At 44.8% G+C, this 20,515-nt stretch overlaps 1 protein-coding gene across 7 annotated transcripts in view; it reads right to left on the bottom strand.

The window, feature by feature from the left end:
• The window catches only part of tasp1 (taspase, threonine aspartase, 1), a 174,854-nt gene that overhangs the window by 74,429 nt on the left and 79,910 nt on the right, over positions 1-20,515 (bottom strand). For all 7 annotated transcript variants that reach the window (XM_070889833.1, XM_070889835.1, XM_070889834.1 and 4 more), the window contains one exon: positions 1,413-1,532. In XM_070889833.1, coding sequence (XP_070745934.1) covers positions 1,413-1,532 — 120 coding nt within the window. The remainder of the gene's footprint in view (positions 1-1,412; positions 1,533-20,515) is intronic.

Below are 20,515 nucleotides of genomic sequence, written 5' to 3'. Positions count from 1 at the left end.
TTTAGGATTATTACCAGAAAGCAGCGGCTGCTTATTTCCTCCAAATGGAGGTAGGACTTGAAATGCTAGTATTTTTAAGTTTCATTATTACACACATAACAATGTTGTGGTTTAGATTTTCTCCTAACATAGAAAAAAGGCAGTTTCCATAAGTAGATCAAGTCCCCTACAAACCAAGACTTGTGCTCTTATCCATGCTATGAATGGGACAGATAAGAGGTGAACTGTGGTCCCCAGCCATCTGATAAACTGTTTTCTTTAGTCACCTGTCAACAGCCGAAATCATGACTTTGCCCGATTGGCATAGGCCCCTGGCATAAAGTTATACCCTTTTAAAAAGGAGGGCACTATTGTTTGGCTTTGATTGATGACACTGAAGCAACCAGTCTCCTTATAGGTTTTTAGAAAAGGCATTAACTGGAGTTTAGACATAAAATAACCAGTGTCCTTCAAAAATGCAATAATTTGATTAGCTTGAACATAAGAATTAGGAGAAGCAGGTCATTCGGCCTCTCGAGCCTTCTCCACCATTCAATGCTGAATCATGCCATGGCCGATCTTCTATCTCAACTCTACTTTCCTGTACTGTCCCCATATCCCTTGATTCCTTTAATATCCAAAAATCTAGCTATCTCTGTCTTGAAAAAACTCAACGACTGAGCTTCCACAGCCCTCTGGGGTAGAGAATTCCAAAGATTCATCACACTGAGTGAAGAAGTTTCTCCTCATCTCAGTCCTAAATGGCCTACCCATTATTCTGAGACTGTGACCCCTGGTTCTAGACTCCTCAGCCAGAGGAAACATCCTCCCTGCATCTACCCTGTCAAACACTAAGAATTTTGTATGTTTCAATGAGATCACTGCTCATTCTTCTAAACTCGAGAGAATATAGGCCGAGTCTACTCAATCTCTCCTCAGAGGACAATCCCCCCATCTTAGGAATTGAGTTCAAAGGCTACTTAAGAGTTCATTCCAGACAACTTGCCTGCAGTGCTCTTGGTATCGATAGAATGAGCTTCCTTTAAAGATACCACTGGCTGAAGACAATTTTTAAAACACATTTGCCTGGTCATATCAAAAATATAATACAGAAATTTCCCAAATTATTACATGGAAATATTTTTTCTGAATCCAACATACGTGACTTCAAGGAACAAAAGAAAATGGCTAATAAACACCAAGTAAGGATTAATTCATGTTTAAATAACGATTCCAAAAATGAGTTGATCAATATACAATGTTTCTACAAGATAATATGATAGGATGTCCTTGATGCACATTTGTTTTACTGCTGAATCGGAATAGCGATAGAGTGATTTTATTAGGAGTTTATTTCCTGACCGAGACCAGAGGTAAAGAATATATTTAGCAAGTTAATACAAATATCTTACAAATGAATCAAACATATTTACTTGGCCGACTCTCCCAGGATGCTTCATTGCTAAGCCTCCACTGGAAACAGCAGCAGCAACATTTCCTTCATGGTCTACAACTACTGCCCCGACAGTATCAAGTGAAGTTGTGACGTTAGTCTAAAAAACAAACAAGACCAGAATAAGTATTTATTCAGAATCGCTCGAGGACAAAACAACAGGTTATATACCCCCAAAGACAAAAGAACTTGAATTTGTAAAATGCCTTTCAGAAATGTCCTAAAGCATCCCAAACTTTTCAGTCAATATAATACACTTGAAGCATGCCAGTGTTGTAATGTAGGAAAGCGCAGAAGCCAATTTGTACATAGCTAGATCCAACAAAAAGCAATGTGATAAACGACCAGATAATCTATTTTAGTGGTGTTGGGTGAAGGATAAGTATTGGCCAGGAAACTACCCTGCTCTTCTTCGAATAGTACCACAAGATATTTTACATCCACCTAAGCAAGTTTAGCATGTCCTCCGAAAGATGGTGCCTCCCATCAGTGCAGCACTTCCTCAGTAGTGTACTGAAGTTCCAGCCTAAATTCTCTGGAGTGGGGCTTGAAACCACCATCTTCTGACATAAGGCAAGTGCAAACAAACATAGTAGAAGTTAGTGAACACAATTCAAGTACATAAATCTGTTATTTGGAGGGAAGGGAATTAATTTTTGTGGTCCAAGTGAAGGTGCTGGGAAATGGACACTTTTCCATTGGGATTAGCAGTAATATTTCTATCAAGGTTTCCTCACCCGATTTCTCTTTATGAAGAACATTAAATATGAATCCTTGGATACCTGGGAGCATGGTCCAATTTTCTGTTCATTATTAAGTCAAAGTTAGCTCTGGTTTATTTTTTACAACTTTCTCCAAAATTCCTAAATTATTACATGGGTATGTCATCTGCAATTCTCTAATATCTTTAAACTCCTAACCTCTTTAATAACTAATTTTTCCCTATGCATTCAAAATGAGTAAAATGCTTGAAGTCTACTATCGATTGAGCGTCTGAAATCTGGAGTTCTGAAATTTAGAATGTACTGGAATCTGGACCGATCCGTGGTGGGGTAGTCCGGAGTCCGGAAAATGTTCCGAAATCTGGATATACCGCTGTTCCCCCCGTCCCCGCTGGACTGCCCCGCCTCCGACCTTGCCCCGCCATGGGCCACTGCCGCTGACCTCACCATTGCCTCAGGCTGCCACCGCTGACCTCACCCCCTCCTGAAGACTTTCCGTAATCCGGAAATATCTGAACCTCGGTCTAGGCCGTTCCGGATTTGGGACGTCGGAAAGATGTTCTGAAACCGGAAATAACTGAAATCTGGAATGGCCTCGGTCTGGAGGTTTCCGGATGCTCCATCTGTGCTACTAATGTGGCAGTGATTGATTCAGCAATACTCATATTCATGTACATGCATACAGTGTTGTTCCATATGCGAACAAACCAGTGAAAATAAGATACAGTAGAATTTCTGTGCAAAAAAAGTGGGAGCACAGACCTACAGTCACAACATTAAATGGAGAACAAAAAAATAAATGAGACCAGAGACGATCCTCACTGGCCTTTATCTTAAGGAAGCTGGAATACAAAGTGGGAAATTATGTTAGTTATACAAAGCTCTAGTTAGACCCTATTTAGAGTACTGCATTCAGTCCTTTTCTTATCTTCAGTGCACCACACCTCAGAAAGGATATATTGGCCTTGGCGGGGCGGGGGGGGAAATGCAGTGTGGATTCACCAGTATTACTGAATCAACCACTGCCATAATGATTCTGGGGTTAAAAGGGTTAAATTAAGAGAACAGGTTGCCTTCGTTTGTATTCCTTTGAGTGTAAAAGATTATGGGGTGATGTAATTGAGGAGTTTAATGATCATTAAAGGAATTGATTGGGTAGATAGAGAGAAATTATTTCCTCTGGGGATTCGTGAACAAGGGGGCATGACCTTAAAATTAGAGCTAGGCCAATCAGGGGTGCTGTTCGGAAGCACTTCTTCACACAAAGGGTAATAGAAATCTGGAACTCTCTCCCCCAAAAAACTGTTGAGGCTGGGCAATCGAAAATTTAAAAAACTGAGCTTGATAGATTTTTGTTAGGCAAGTATATTAAGGGTTACGGGATCAAGGCAAGTAGACGGAGTTCAGATATAGATCAGCCATGATCGAACTGAATGGCAGAACAGGCTTGAGGTGCTGAAAGACCGACTCCTGTTCCTGTGGTGTTAGTCTTTCTTATTCAATGTCCAATCGTGATTTTACTTTCGAGGGTCCTCAATGGTAAATAAAAATTTATAAGTGAATTGCAAGCCATTTTACTTTTCAGTTTCCATTAGATTAACAAGAGGCAATACAATTTCATTCTTGATGTGTTCACTTCCAATTTTTTTTTGCCAAAATGGAATGAATCTTGTCCAATTTTTAAACTGGATAATCTATTCACTAGAACAGCCTTTCCACAAATTTGAAGACAGAATTCTGGGTGACTTTGACTTGTGCAGTGATTTAAATGCCATCAGTATAGCCATGCAAAATGTTTACTGTACAAATAGGAGCTGACCAATAAACAAAAGTAGAATATTCTAAATACTGTTGGTTAAGTTACCAGATTAAAGATTAATACAAAAAGAACATTTGATAAATTGAGAGAAAACCTTGACAGAAACCCAAATACTAAATCACTGCACCACAAATGATAGGTCCTTATTAAAAAAAAAAATCCTCTCTTTCTCCCTCCACCCAAAACCCAGTCATAATTCATTTTTAGCCTAAGTGTGTCGAATTAGCACAAGGTATTTGAGAGAATTACTTGGAGGGAAAACAATATATATTTTGTTATCAATTATAGTATTATATGAACTAGGACATTCAAATATCCCCACCTACTGGCTAGTAAAAGAATTGCAATGGCAAAGACCTGACCTCCCGACTGGGTAATCTTGAAGAGCACTGCATTCAAAAGGTGGCCCCTACAGATAATTACTCTAGGAATTATTTTATCAACTTGTTCAACATCTTGTGAACATTTCAAGCAGGCTGCAAATAATCTGTCTGCGCCATCATTTTATACTGTACTGGTGACAAACTGCAATGAAAAGGCAGGCAGCTGCAAATCTGAGAAACTTGAGAATACCTCAATAAGTGAAAAAAAGCATATAAATATTAGTTGCTACTCAGCACTTATGAGCAAGATCAGCCTCATGATTATAATAAGGTAACCGAGTCATGGTTTTCAATTGCTTCTCTCAAGATTCATGCAGAAATTGTCTTCCATCTTTGTAAAGGATCCAATCATTTTGCTGCAGCGAGCAGCACTCCATTGAGGAGTCATGAGGGAAAGAAGAGAAAAATTAGCAAGAAAACAAATAAGGAGGGAGATTAGCAGGAAAATTCACTGCATTCAGCAAGGGCTCAACTTAAACACATCGACAATTCTAGATGATTATAAATCAAGAGTATAAATCAAGAATCAGTTTGGGTAGAGATAAGAAATATTAAGGGGAAGTCACCGGTGGGCATAGTCTATAGCCCCCCTAACAGTAGCCACACTGTTGAACAGAGTATAAATCAAGAAATTATGGAGGCTTGCAAGAAAGGTACGGTATTGGTCATGGGCAATTTTAATCTTCATATTGATTGGACAAATCAAATTGGCTATGGTAGCCTTGAGGAAGAGTTCATAGAGTGTATCCGGGATGCTTTCCTTGAACAGTACGTGGTGGAACCAACCAGGGAGCAGGCTATCTTAGATCTGGAACTGTGTAACGAGACTGGATTAATAAATTATCTCATAGTAAAGGATCCTCTAGGAAAGAGTGATCATAGCATGGTTGAATTTCAAATTCAGTTGGAGGGTGAGAAAGTTGGCTCTCAAACCAGTGCCCGAATCTTAAATAAAGGCGATTACAAAGGTATGAAGGCAAAGTTGGCTGAAGTGGACTGGGAAAATAGATTAAAGTGTAAGACGGTTGATGAGCAGTGGCAGACATTTAAGGAGCTATTTCATAACTCTCAACAAAAATATATTCCAGTGAGAAGGAAAGACTTTAAAAGGGAGAATCATCCGTGGCTAACTAAGGAAGTAAAGGATGGTATCAAATTGAAAACAATGGCATACGATGTTGCCAAGATTAGTGGGAGGCCAGAGGATTGGGAATTTTTTTTAAACCAGCAAAGGACGATTAAAAAAATACTGAGAGAGATGGATTATGAGAGTAAACTAGCAAGAAATATAAAAACAGATAGTAAGAGCTTCATATATATAACAGGTATATAAAAAGGAAGAGGGTAGCTAAAGTAAACGTTGGTCCCTTAGAGGATGAGACTAGGGAATTAATAATGGCCAACAGGGAAAAGGCAGAGACTTTGAACAAATATTTTGTATCGGTCTTCATGATAGAAGACACTAAAAACCTTACAACAACAGATAATCAAGGGACTATAGGGAGGAGGGAACTTAATACAATCACTATCGCGAAAGAAAAAGTACTCGGTAAAATAACAGGAATAACGGTGAACAAGTTCCCTGGACCTGATGGCCTGCATTCTAGGGTCTTAAAAGAAGTGGCTGCAGAGATAGTGGATGCATTGGTTGCAATCTACCAAAATTCTCTCAAGTCTGGAGAGGTTCCAGTGGATTGGAAAACTGCAAATGTAACGCCCTTATTTAAAAAAGGAGACAGAAAGCAGGAAACTATAGACCAGTTAGTCGAACATCTGTCGTTGGGAAAATGCTGGAGTCCATTATTAAGGAAGCAGTAGCGGGACATTTGGAAAAGCATAATACAGTCAAGCAGAGTCAGCATGGCTTGATGAAAGGGAAATCATGATTGACAAATTTGCTGGAGTTCTTTGAGGATGCAATGAGCAGGGCGGATAAGGGGGAACCAGTGGATGTGGTGTATTTGGATGTCCAGAAGGCATTTGGTAATGCCACATAAAAGGTTACTGCACAAGATAAGAGCTCACGGGGTTGGGGGTAATATATTAACATGGATAGAGGATTGGCTAACGAACAGAAAACGAACAGAGAGTCAAGATAAATGGGTCATATTCCGGTTGGCAAACGGTAACTTGTGGGTGCCACAGGAATCAGTGCTGAGGCCTCAATTATTTAAAATCTATAGTAATGACTTGGATGAAGGGACCAAGTGTAATGTAGCCAAGTTTGCTGATGATACAAAGATAGGTGGGAAAGCAAGTTGTGAGGAGGACATAAAGAATCTGCAAAGGGATATAGGGCCCAAATTTCCCTAGCCTGTATTTCTGGCGCCCTCACTCGAGCTGCGGCGCTTTTGTCCGCCTCCAAGCGCGACGAAAAAAGGACCTCCGTATTCTGGCCGCTCCCCAGCCTCTCCTCCGTCGTGGCGCAGCGTGGCTTAATGGATTGGGGATGGAGCCAGGTCCCGGCACTAACTCTGCTAGAATGTGCGCACATGTGCAGTAGCTCCTGGCTGTGTGGGAGGGGCCCGAAGCACGCCGCCCCTAGCCCTGGCCGAATGGGCTCCCTCATCGGCGGCCAAAGTGTGCTCTGCAGGCGGTGTCATCTGATTGTTTTTTTCCCTTCATGTCAAAAGATGATTTGATTCCTTTCAGCTTTGGATTAGGGGATTTACAGATTAGAAACACTAAGAAAATCAAGATGGAACTTTGGCCTGGGAGGGACCCGTGGTGATGGTTCTTGAATCCACCAGTGGCGACCTCTCTGACCTGATTGTAAAACTCCTGAAGAGTTTCTGGGGATCTGGATTTGTAATACTCGACCAGATGAACCGGGGATTCATGCGGGTGTTTGATGCCATGTCGGACATCAGTCTAGATGTGCTTCGCAAGAGGGTACTTCCACCTCCCCCCGCCCTCTCCTTCCTCTCTTCCCCTCACTCCTCTCTTCCCCACCCCTCTCCCTGACCGAATGGGCTCCCTCATCGGCGGCCCGCTGCGTTCACTCAGATAGGACTTCTATTTTTTATTTATTGATTGATTTTGGTGTTTTAGGTGCAGGGTTCCTTCTATTTTTTTTATTTTTTATTTATTGATTGCTTATTACTTTGGTCTTGGTGCTTTAGGTGCAGGGTTCCTTCTATTTTATTTGTTAATTAATTGCTTATTACTTTTTGTGCTTTGTTTGGTGCTTGGTGGTGCTTTAAATGTAGTTACTTGCGCCGATTCCTTAACTGTAAGTAAGATCTTTCTGTGCGGACAAAAGTGGACACAGACGCTGCTCTGCGTTAGTTTAGTACAACTTTTTTCTGGCCAAATTGGCATAAATGGTGTAAGTGGTTGGGAAAGCCCCCCTTTGAAAAACCTAACTAACTCACTTACACTGGCGCAAATTAAATGGTCATATTTGCAACTTTTAAGATACACCAGAAAAATCAAGTTACACCGAAAAAACTCATGGGGAAATTTGGGCCCATAGACAGGTTAAGTGAGTGGGCAAACATTTGGCAGATGGAGAATAATGTGGGAAAGTGTGAGGTTATGCACTTTGGCAAGAAAAATTATTTAAATGGAGATTACAAAATGCTGTAGTACAGAGGGACCTGGACGTCCTTGTGCATGAAACACAAAAAGTGAGTATGCAGGTACAGCAGGTAATCAGAAAGGCAAATGTAATGTTGGCCTTTATTGCAAAGGGGATGGAGTTAAAAGCAGGGAAGTCCTGCTACAACTGTACAGGGTATTGGTGAGGCCACACCTAGAGTACTGCGTACAGTTTTGGTCTCCTTATTTAAGGAGGGATATACTTGCATTGGAGGCAGTTCAGAGAAGGTTCACCAAGTTGATGCCCGAGATGAAGGGGTCGACCTACGAAGAAAGGTTAAGCGGGTTGTGCCTATACTCATTGGAGTTTAGAAGAATGAGAGGTGATCTTATTGAAACATTTAAGATACTGAGGGGACTGGACAAGGTAGCTGCAGGGAGGATGTTTTCACTCATAGGGGAATCTAAAACTAGGGGGCATAGTTTCAGAATAATGGGTCACCCATTTAGAACTGAGATGAGGAGGCATTTCTTCTCTCAGAGGGTCGTAAATCTGTGGAATTCTCTGCCCGAGAGAGCTTTGAAGGCTGGGTCATTGAATATACTTAAGGTGGAGACAAACATATTTTTGAACGATAAGGGAGTGAAGGGTTATGGGGAGCGGGCAGGGAACTGGAGCTGAGCCCAAGATCAGATCAGACATGATCTTATTAAATGGCGGAGCAGGCTCGAGGGGCCAAATGGCCCACTCCTGCTCCTATTTCTTATGTTCTTATGATTACAAATATATACATATTCCTATCTTCAGCGACCTCCAAGAGGAAGAGAGAATAAGGGGCCGAAATTGCCCCTTTCTATAAGCCCATGGCTGCCTGAAAGCGGCAGCCACAGTTCGGTGCGGACTGGTCGCCGAGTGGCCGCCATTTAGTATATTGCCCTCCTTTAGTTTTGGAGCAGTGTAGGGGACCGCCCCGCCCATTTTCCCGCCATGTCGTGCACACGTCGATCCTTTACCGACCGGTGGCGACCCCCTTTCCGAAATTGCCCCGCGGAAGCGGCACAGCCGCTGGTCGGTGCCACTAACAGCTTTTTCTGTCCTCTTTCTGTGGCTGGGCGGCGCGCCACTCTTAAAGGGGAGGTAGCACTGCCAGCGACTCCATTTTATCTCAGGTCAGGCCGACAATTATGCCCACGGGTTTGGCTGGGTCGCCAACAGACAACCTGGCACCCCCTCTTGCGTGCCAGGCCGCTGGCCTGGCCAAAACCCTCCCTGGTAGCCCAGTGTTTGCCACTAAAGTGGCTGCAGAGTTCGCAGTGGCCCTCCCCTTTAACTGAAGAGGAGGGACATTGTGATGCGCCAGCGCGATGATATCATCAGTGTGGCGCTGATGCCTTGGAGCGTCGGCCACTCTGACCTGCCCCCCACCTCCACCCCGCAAGTGGCAGCTACTCCGACCCAACCACATATCCGGCTCTCTCCCCACAAAACTAAATAGTACAATCCGAAAGGGGGTGCACAAACAGAGAGACCTGGGGGTATGTGTGCATAAATCGTGAAGGTGACAGGACAGGTGGAGAAAGCAGTTAAAAAGGCTTACAGGTTCCTGGGCTTCATAAATTGAGGTACTGAGTACAAAAGCATGGAAATTATGATGAACCACTGGTTCAGCCCCAACTGGAGTACTGTTCCCAATTCTGGGCACACTTTAGGAAGGATGTGAAGGCTTTAGAGAAGGTGCAGAAAAGATTTACGAGAATGATTCCAGAAATGAGGGACTTCAGTTATGTTGATCGACTGGAGAAGCTGGAGTTGTTCTCCTTGGTGCAGAGAAGATTTGATAGAAGCGTTCAAAATCATGAGGGATCTGGTAATAGGGAGAGAGAAACTTCCCATTGGCAGAAGTGTCGAGAACCAGAGAACACAGATTTTAAGGTGATTGGCACAAGAACCAAAAGCGACATAAGAAAAAACTTTTTACATGAATAGCTAAGATCTGGAATGCACTGCCTGAAAGGGTGGTGGAGGCAGACTCAATTTATCTTTCAAAAGGGTGTTAGATAAGTATCTGAAGAGAAAAAAATTGTAGGGCTATGGGGAAAGGGCAGGGGAGTGGGACGAGCCAAGAGTCAGCACGGGCTCAATGGGCCAAATGGCCGCCTTCTGTGCTGTAACCATTCTATGATACTTAGCAGTAGCCTCCTGTGATATTGCTCTATAAAGTGAATGTGACAAGATGGAACTAGATATATTAGGCAATGGTCAGCAGTAAAGCTCAGTCATGTAAAAAAAAAAAGGTCACCCAATTTTCTCCTCCTACCATTATGCCTATGCGAGAACCTGTCCAAAGAGACCACGCTGCTTCAAGAGGCTTCAATTTCTGCACATATGTACCAAAACAAGCAAATAACAATGCCAGTATAAACCTGAATTCTGAAATTGATTTTACTGTTGCATCAAATCCAAAACATCAAATCCCACACTTCACAAGTTTTCTCTCATAAAAGTAGATTGAGACAGATCTGGTTACCAACTATCCTTCCTTCTTGGGTTTGACTATGCAAGGCATTTCGACTTTAGAAATGATCTATTTTAAATTAGCTCTTCAACCAATTGCAGTCTCCTTTTCTTGTATTTCCCTTGACATTTTTGACCTAAATATTACAGTGTAAAGCTGTGACCCATTGGAAGCCTTCTGTTACGAGAAAAAGCACATTCCTGCAGTTAGTACTGCCATTAACTCTGACAGCTGAACTTGAAATTCGCTCAAGGTTATATAAAAACAATTGACTCGTGCTACCGGTTTTTCAAGTTTCCTGGTCGCTGGTTTGTGGTTTCACATTTTCCCTGCCACTTATATCCAGTGACCTCCAACTTACATCAATTTTGCCATCATCGTTCTGCACCACCACCACTCATTCCTACGGCAACAACCTCCATCCTTGAACTCTCTACCCTTCAAATAGCTTCTGGACTTCACTCGTCTACCAGGCCTGTCTCTGAATTTGGACAGTGGTTCGTCGATGCTCTATGTCAGCTCCATCCTGCTTACGTCGACTTTTCCCTCCGTTGGACCTCTGACTTCGATCCTGGTCTCCCTACTGTTGTCTCCAACCTATTCCCTTCTGCAAGGAAATATGTATCACATTAATTACTACATAACCAGGCCTATGTAACCTGAGCTTTTCTGTGACCAATCGCGTGCGCACTTTAGCTGCCACTCCAGACCTGAGCCGTTCATTCCTTTTTCCATTTTTCTCTCTTCCCGTTTCCTTTTCTGTCTATTTCTCTGACCGTGCTTTCCTGTCACCATGCCTCCTTTTATCACTCCTCTCCAGAATATTCTGCCCTCGCAAATCATTACCCCAATCCTTCTTTACTCTTCGACCCTCCTACTCTCCTGCCACTGTCCCAGGCTCGACTCCCTCTTAGAGAAGCCTACAACTTCCCTGTGCCTCTCTTGGCATCCTATGCAAGGCCCATGAGGCACTCGTCGCTGCCTCCTTACAAGCAGCAACCCCAACTGTCCCATCTTACTCTCTCGCTGACTTTCCGGCCTAGCACGCCCACTGGGTGCTAATCTTGCCGATCTCCCTGTCTAACTCACCCCCTCCCAGTGCTGGCCTTGTGGACGCTGGCAGTGGTCAGCTATCACTGACCCTCGCTGCATCTCCCTCCAGAATGTCCGTTTAATTGCGAACTAGGCCCTTGCCATTCATGAGCTTATCGTGGATGACTGCATCGACATCATGGCCCTGATGGAAACTTGGCTGAGGGGTGAAGACACTTCGCCCTTAAATGAAGCCTCCCCACCTGACTATACCTTTCACTACTTGCCCTGCTCGGATCGTCATGGTGGTGGTGTGGCTCTCATCACCAAGTCACATCTTGGTCTGTCCCCCTACTCCTCTGGCACTTTCTCCTCCTTTGAGCATCTCACCTTATTCCACCCACTCACCTCTCAATTAAAATTCTCGTTCTCTACCGCCCAGCTAAGTACCATAAAACTTTTATTACCAAGATACCTTCATTGCTTATGTCCCTCAGCCTCTGTACCAAGCGACTTCTCATCCTCGGTTATTTCAATCATCATGCTCTCTCTATCCTGAGTTCACTAGCCTCCCGTCAGCCCTTAAACCCTCCTTCTATGTAAACTCCCTAACCCATATTCATGGCCATCCCCTCGACCTTGCCATCTCTCGTGGTCTCGCTACTCCCATCGTGTCAATCGCAGATGAACCCATATCTGACCACTTCCTCGTATCACTCTCCACCCGTATCCCCTTTCCCCCCACCCCCACTCCCAACCGTACTTCCTTCTGTGACCGCCCTGGAAAAAAAAGCTCTCCCAACTGCAATTACGAAATCCCAACTGTCCAGCCTTTGGCCCTCCATTCACCTCGACATTTCTGCAGTTACGGCTCTGCTCAACCACACCCTCACCACCACCACCGTTGATGCCTTAGACCCGATTAAAACAATTACTCTCTCAACCTGGCCGTTCGCTCTAGTACGGTCCTCAACTTCGCTCCTTAAGTCCAAGGGACGCTGATTGGAACTGATATGGCGGACAACTGGTTTAGCCATTTACCGTCAGATCTGGCTGGACCACATAAAGCATTATTGGGGACAGCTCTCATCTGCCAAAATTGCTTACTATTATGCAAAGATAAACCCCGGCTTCTATTCTCTACTGCTAACCGTCTTCTTAACCTCTCTCCCATGTCTCCTCCACCCTCACCGCTGGCAATAGAAACATAGAAACATAGAAAATAGGTGCAGGAGTAGGCCATTCGGCCCTTCTAGCCTGCACCGCCATTCAATGAGTTCATGGCTGAACATTCAACTTCAGTACCCCATTCCTGCTTTCTCGCCATACCCCTTGATCCCCCTAGCAGTAAGGACCTCATCTAACTCCTTTTTGAATATATTTAGTGAATTGGCCTCAACAACTTTCTGTGGTAGAGAATTCCACAGGTTCACCACTCTCTGGGTGAAGAAGTTCCTCCGCATCTCGGTCCTAAATGGCTTACCCCTTATCCTTAGACTGTGACCCCTGGTTCTGGACTTCCCCAACATTGGGAACATTCTTCCTGCATCTAACCTGTCTAACCCCGTCAGAATTTTATATGTTTCTATGAGGTCCCCTCTCATTCTTCTGAACTCCAGTGAATACAAGCCCAGTTGATCCAGTCTTTCTTGATAGGTCAGTCCCGCCATCCCGGGAATCAGTCTGGTGAACCTTCGCTGCACTCCCTCAATAGCAAGAATGTCCTTCCTCAGGTTAGGAGACCAAAACTGTACACAATACTCCAGGTGTGGCCTCACCAATGCCCTGTACAACTGTAGCAACACCTCCCTGCCCCTGTACTCAAATCCCCTTGCTATGAAGGCCAACATGCCATTTGCTTTCTTAACCGCCTGCTGCACCTGCATGCCAACCTTCAATGACTGATGTACCATGACACCCAGGTCTCTTTGCACCTCCCCTTTTCCTAATCTGTCACCATTCAGATAATAGTCTGTCTCTCTGTTTTTACCACCAAAGTGGATAACCTCACATTTATCCACATTATACTTCATCTGCCATGCATTTGCCCATTCACCTAACCTATCCAAGTCGCTCTGCAGCCTCACAGCATCCTCCTCGCAGCTCACACTGCCACCCAACTTAGTGTCATCCGCAAAGTATGAGGAGCTCATAGATGTCTTTGTCTCCAAGATTGAGATCATCCGTTCAGCTGCATTTGCCACTTTCCTTCCTTCCCCTAGCCCACTGGGCCAAACTTCCTCTAAGGTTCCCTTCTGCTCCAGTCCTGAACTTAATCTTTCTCCAGTTTCACTCGGATCTCCCCTCATGATCACTCCACGCTCATCTTATCCATGAGACCAACTTCCTGCTCCCTCAACCCGAGAGGCACCAAACTGCTAACCACCCAACTTCCTTTTTAAAAAAGGAGGCAGACAAAAAGCAGGAAACTATAGACCAGTTAGCCTTACATCTGTGGTTGGGAAAATGCTAGAGTCCATTATTAAGGAAGCACTAGCGGGACATTTGGAAAAGCATGATTTACCTTTCATAAAACCAAGCAGTCAGCATGGTTTTATGAAAGGGAAATCATGTTTGACAAATTTGCTGGAGTTCTTTGAGGATGGAACGAGCAGGGTGGATAAGGGAGAACTAGTGAATGTGGTGTATTTGGATTTTCAGAAGGCATTCGATAAAGTGCTACATAAGAGGTTACTGCACAAGATGAAAGTTCACGGGGTTGGGGGTAATATATTAGGATGGATAGAGGATTGGCTAACTATTAGAAAAGAGAGAGTTGGGATAAATGGGTCATTTTCCGGTTAGCAAACAGTGACTAGTGGGGTGCCGCAGGGATCAGTGCTGGCTTCTCAACTATTTACAATCTATATTAATGACTTGGATGAAGGGATCGAGTGTAATGTACCCACGTTTGCTGATGATACAAAGATGGGTGGGAAAGCAAATTGTGAGGACACAAAAAATCTGTAAAGGGATAATATAGACAGGCTAAGTGAGTGAGCAAAATTTGGCAGATGGAGTATAATGTGTGAAAATGTGAGGTTATCGACTTTGGCAGAAATAATAGAAAAGCAAATTATAATTTAAATGGAGAAAAATTGCAAAATGCTGCAGTACAGAGGGACCTGGGGTTCCTTGTGCATGAAACACAAAAGTTAGTATGCAGGTACAGCAAGTAATCAGGAAGGCAAATGGAATGTTGGCCTTTATTGCAAAGGGGTTGGAGTATAAAAGCAACAGAAGCCCTGCTACAACTGTACAGGGTATTGGTAAGGCCACACCTGGAGTACTGAGTACAGTTTTGGTCTCTGTATTTATGGAAAGATATACTTGCATTGGAGGCTTTTCAGAGAAGGTTCAGTAGGTTGATTCTGGAGATGAGGGGGTTGACTTATAGAAACATAGAAAATAGGTGCAGGAGCAGGCCATTCAGCCCTTCTAGCCTGCACCGCCATTCAATGAGTTCATGGCTGAACATGAAACTTCAGTACCCCTTCCTGCTTTCTCACCATACCCCTTGATCCCCCGAGTAGTAAGGACTTCATCTAACTCCCTTTTGAATATATTTAGTGAATTGGCCTCAACTACTTTCTGTGGTAGAGAATTCCACAGGTTCACCACTCTCCTCATCTCGGTCCTAAATGGCTTACCCCTTATTCTTAGACTGTGACCCCTGGTTCTGGACTTCCCCAACATTGGGAACATTCTTCCTGCATCCAACCTGTCCAAACCCGTCAGAATTTTAAACGTTTCTATGAGGTCCCCTCTCACTCTTCTGAACTCCAGTGAATACAAGCCCAGTTGATCCAGTCTTTCTTGATAGGTCAGTCCCACCATCCCGGGAATCAGTCTGGTGAATCTTCGCTGCACTCCCTCAATAGCAAGAATGTCCTTCCTCAAGTTAGGAGACAAAAACTGTACACAATACTCCAGGTGTGGCCTCACCAAGGCCCTGTACAACTGTAGCAACACCTCCCTGCCCCTGTACTCAAATCCCCTCGCTATGAAGGCCAACATGCCATTTGCTTTCTTAACCGCCTGCTGTACCTGCATGCCAACCCTCAATGACTGATGTACCATGACACCCAGGTCTCTTTGCACCTTCCCTTTTCCTAATCTGTCACCATTCAGATAATAGTCTGTCTCTCTGTTTTTACCACCAAAGTGGATAACCTCACATTTATCCACATTATACTTCATCTGCCACGCATTTGCCCACTCACCTAACCTATCCAAGTCACTCTGCAGCCTCATAGCATCCTCCTCGCAGCTCACACTGCCACCCAATTTAGTATCATCCGCAAATTTGGAGATACTACATTTAATCCCCTCGTCTAAATCATTAATGTACAATGTAAACAGCTGGGGCCCCAGTACAGAACCTTGCGGTACCCCACTAGTCACTGCCTGCCATTCTGAAAAGTACCCATTTACTCCTACTCTTTGCTTCCTGTCTGACAACCAGTTCTCAATCCACGTCAGCACACTAGCCCCAATCCCATGTGCTTTAACTTTGCACATTAATCTCCTGTGTGGGACCTTGTCGAAAGCCTTCTGAAAGTCCAAATATACCACATCAACTGGTTCTCCTTTGTCCACTTTACTGGAAACATCCTCAAAAAATTCCAGAAGATTTGTCAAGCATGATTTCCCTTTCACAAATCCATGCTGACTTGGACATACCCCAGAGAGCTGTGGAGGCTGGGTCATTGAATATATTTAAGGCGGAGCTAGACAGACAGATTTTTGAGTGATAAGGGAGTAAAGGGCAGCGGGCAGGGAAGTGGAGCTGAGTACATGATCAGATCAGCCATGATCTTATTGAATGGCGGAGCAGGCTCAAGGTGCCAAATGGCCTACTCCTGCATCTATTTCTTATGTTCTTATCTGGTTCCCATGTTAGCTGACATTGTTAACGGTGTTCTTTCCTCAGGTACTGACCCCTCTCTCTCTCGCCGTCAACTTTGTCATTATCACCCCTCTCAGTCCTTGCAAACTACTGCCCCATCTCCACCCTTCCCTTTCCTCTCCCAAGTCCTTGAACATGTTGTCGCCTCCCAAATCCATGCCTGCCTTTACTGGAACACCATGTTTGAATCTCTCCAATCAGGTTTCTGCCCCTGCCATAGTACCGAAACAGCTCTCGTCAAAGTCACAAATGACATCCTTTGTGACTGTGACAAAGGTAAACTATCCCTCCTCATCCTTCTCGACTTGTCTGCAGCTTTTGACATGGTTCACCGCTCCATCCTACGCCAACGCCTCTCCACCGTCTTCCAGCTGGATGGGACTGCACTCGCCTGATTCCGTTCTTATCTATCCAATCATAGCCAGAGAATCATCTGCAATGGCGTCTCTTCGTGCTTCTGTATCGTTACTCCTGTTGCCTCCCCAAAGATCTATCCATGGCCCCTTCTATTTCTCATCTACATGCTGCCCCTTGGTGACATCATCTGAAAATACAGTGTCAGTTTCCACATGCACGCCGATGACACCCAGCTCTAATTCACCACCACTTTTCTCGACCCCTCCACGGTCTCTAAATTGTCGGACTGCTTGTCCGACATCCAATTCTGCTTGAGCAAAAAATTTTCTCCAATTAAATATTGGGAAGACCGGAGCCATCGTTTTCAGTCCCCGCCACAAACTCCCTTCCGTAGCCACTGACTCCATCCCTCTCCTCAACATCTGTCTGAGGCTGAACCACACCGTTCGTAACCTTGGTGTCGTATTTGACCCAAAAATAAGCTTCCGACCACAAATCTGCGCCATAACTAAGACTGCTTATTTCCACCTCCGTAACATTGCTAGTCTCTGCCCTTGCTTCAGCTCATCTGCTGCTGAAACCCTCACCCATGTCTTGGTTACCTCTAGACTCGGAGGAGTTCGGGCAGTCCGGGGACGTTGGAGGCCGACAAAAGGCCCAACGCGTCGGAGAGGCGGCAGTCGGAGGAGTTCGGGCAATCTGGGGATGTCGGAGGCCGACAAAAGGCCCAACGCGTCGGAAAGGCGGCAGTCGGGGTAGTTTGGGCAGTCCGGGAGCGTCGGAGGCCAAAAAAAGGCCCAACGTGGTGAGTCGGAGAGGCGGCAGTCGGAGGAGTTTGGGCAGTCCGGGGACGTCAGAGGCCTACAAAAGGCCCAGTGTGGTGAGTCGGAGAGGCAGCGGGAGATCGAGCAGCGTCAGTGAGGCAGCATGGGGAGGCCTACAAACGGCCCAGCGTGGTGAGTCGGAGAGGCCAGCCGGTGCAGCTGCAGCAGGGAGACACGAAATCAAAAGGTGACGTCACTGCCAAGGGGGCAAGTGATTGGCTGGTGATTGATAAGTAGTTTTTCTTTTTCTTTTCTTTATCAGTAAGTAACCTTTTAGCATTGTTATTGCCAAATTAAGTTAATCTAAGGGTTAAGTCATGGCAGGAGAGCTCGGACACGTGTTATGCTCCTCCTGTACTTTGTGGGAAGTCAGGGACGCATCCAGTGTCCCTGACAACTACGTGTGCAGGAAGTGTGTCCGGCTGCAGCTCCTGATGGACCGCATCATTGCGGCGTTGGAGCTGCGGGTGGATTCACTCTGGAGCATGCATGATGCTGAAAATGATGTGAATAGCACGTTTAGTGAGTTGGTCTTACCACAGGAAAAGGGTACACAGTCAGATAGGGAATGGGTGACCAACAGGAACAGCAGTGCAAGGAAGATAGTGCAGGGGTCCCCTGCTGTCATCCCCCTGCAAAACAGATACACCGCTTTGGGTACTGTTGAGGGGGATGACTCAACAGGGGAGGGCAGCAGTAGCAGCCAAGTTCATGGCACCATGGGTGGCTCTGCTGCACAGGAGGGCAGGAAAAAGAGTGGGAGAGCTATAGTGATAGAGGATTCAATTGTAAGGGGAACATATAGACATTTCTGCGGCTGCAACCAAGACTCCAGGATGGTATGTTGCCTCCCTGGTGCAAGGGTCAAGGATGTCTCGGAGCGGGTGCAGGGCATTCTGAAACGGGACGGTGAACAGCCAGTTGTCGTGATGCTTATAGGTACCAACGATATAGATTAAAAAAAGGGATGAGGTCCTACAAGACGAATTTAGGGAACGAGGAGCTAAATTAGAAAGTAGGACCTCAAAAGTAGTAATCTCAGGATTGCTACCAGTGCCACATGCTAGTCAGAGTAGGAATTGCAGGATAGCTCAGAAGAATATGTGGCTTGAGGAGAGGTGCAGCAGGGAGGGATTCAAATCCTGGGACATTGGAACCAGTTCTGGGGGAGGTGGGACCAGTACAAACCGGACGGTCTGCACCTGGGCAGGACCGGAACTAATGTCCTGGGGGAGTGTTTGCTAGTGCTGTTGGGGAGGAGTTAAACTGATATGGCAGGGGGATGGGAACCTATGCAGGGAGACAGGGAAGTAGAATGGGGGCAGAAGCAAAAGATAGAAAGAAGAAAAGTAACAGTGGAGGGCAGAGAAACCTAAGGCAAGAAGCAAAAAGGGCCACATTGCAGCAAAACTCTAAAGGGGCAAAGTGTGTTAGAAAGACAAGCCTGAAGGCTGTGTGCCTCAATGAGAGGAGTATTCGGAATAAGGTGGCCGAATTAACTGCACAGATAGCAGTTAACAGGTATGATGTAATTGACATCACGGAAACATGGCTGCAGGGTGACCAAGGCTGGGAACTCAACATCCAGGGGTATTCAACATTTAGGAAGGATAGACAGAAAGGAAAAGAGGTGGGGTGGTACTGCTGGTTAAAGAGGAAATTAATGCAATAGTAAGAAAGGACATTAGCTTGGATGATGTGGAATCGGTATGGGTGGAGCTGCGGAATACCAAGGGGCAGAAAACACGAGTGGGAGTTGTGTACAGACCACCAAACAGTAGTCGTAAGATTGGGGACAAGAAATTAGGGATGCGTGCAATAAAGGTACAGCAGTTATCATGGGTGACTTTAATCTACATATTGATTGGGCTAACCAAACTGCTAGCAATGCGGTGGAGGAGGATTTCCTGGAATGTATTAGGGATGGTTTTCTAGACCAATATGTCATCCGAGACTGGGTGATGTGTAATGAGAAAGGATTAATTAGCAATCTTGTTGTGCGAGACCCCTTGGGGAAGAGTGACCATAATATGGTAGAATTCTTTATTAGGATGGAGAGTGACACAGTTAATTCAGAAACTAGGGTCCTGAATTTAAGGAAAGGTAACTTCAATGGTTTGAGGCGTGAATCGACTGGCAAATTATACTTAAAGGGTTGACGGTGGATAGGCAATAGCAAATATTTAAAGATCACATGGATGAACTCCAGCAATTGTACATCCCTGTTTGGAGTAAAAAATAAAACGGGGAAGGTGGCTCAACCGTGGCGAATAAGGGAAATTAAGGATCGTGTTAAATCCAAGGAAGAGGCATATAAATTGGCCAGAAAAAGCAGCAGACCCGAGGACTGGGAGTAATTTAGAATTCAGCATAGGAGGACAAAGGGTTCAATTAAGAGGGGGAAAATCGAGTCCGAGAACATAAAACTTGCCGGGAACATAAAAATGACTGCAAAAGCTTCTATAGATATGTGAAGAGAAAAAGATTAGTGAAGACAAACGGAGGTCCCTTGCAGTCGGATTCAGGTGAATTTGTAACGGGGAACAAAGAAATGGCAGACCAATTGAACAATACTTTGGTTCTGTCTTCACGAAGGAAGACACAAATAACCTTCCGGAAGTACTAGGGGACCGAGGGTCTAGTGAGAAGGAGGAAATGAAGGATATCCTTATTAGGCGGGAAATTGTGTTAGGGAAATTGATGAGATTGAAGGTCGATAAATCCCCAGGGCCTGATAGTCTGCATCCCAAAGTACTTAAGGAAGTGGCCCTAGAAATAGTGGATGCATTGGTGATCATTTTCCAACAGTCTATCGACTCAGGATCAGTTCCTATGGACTGGAGGGTAGCTAATGTAACACCATTTTTTAAAAAGGGAGGGAGAGAAAACGGGTAATTATAGACCGGTTAGCCTGACATCAGTGGTGGGGAAAATGTTGGAATCAATTATTAAGGATGAAATAGTAACGCATTTGGAAAGCA

Source organism: Pristiophorus japonicus, chromosome 9 (assembly GCF_044704955.1).
Source record: "Pristiophorus japonicus isolate sPriJap1 chromosome 9, sPriJap1.hap1, whole genome shotgun sequence".
Classification (NCBI taxonomy): Eukaryota; Metazoa; Chordata; class Chondrichthyes; family Pristiophoridae; genus Pristiophorus; species Pristiophorus japonicus.
The sequence above is the reverse complement of the archived record's forward strand: the minus strand, read 5'-3'. Positions and strand labels throughout refer to the sequence as shown.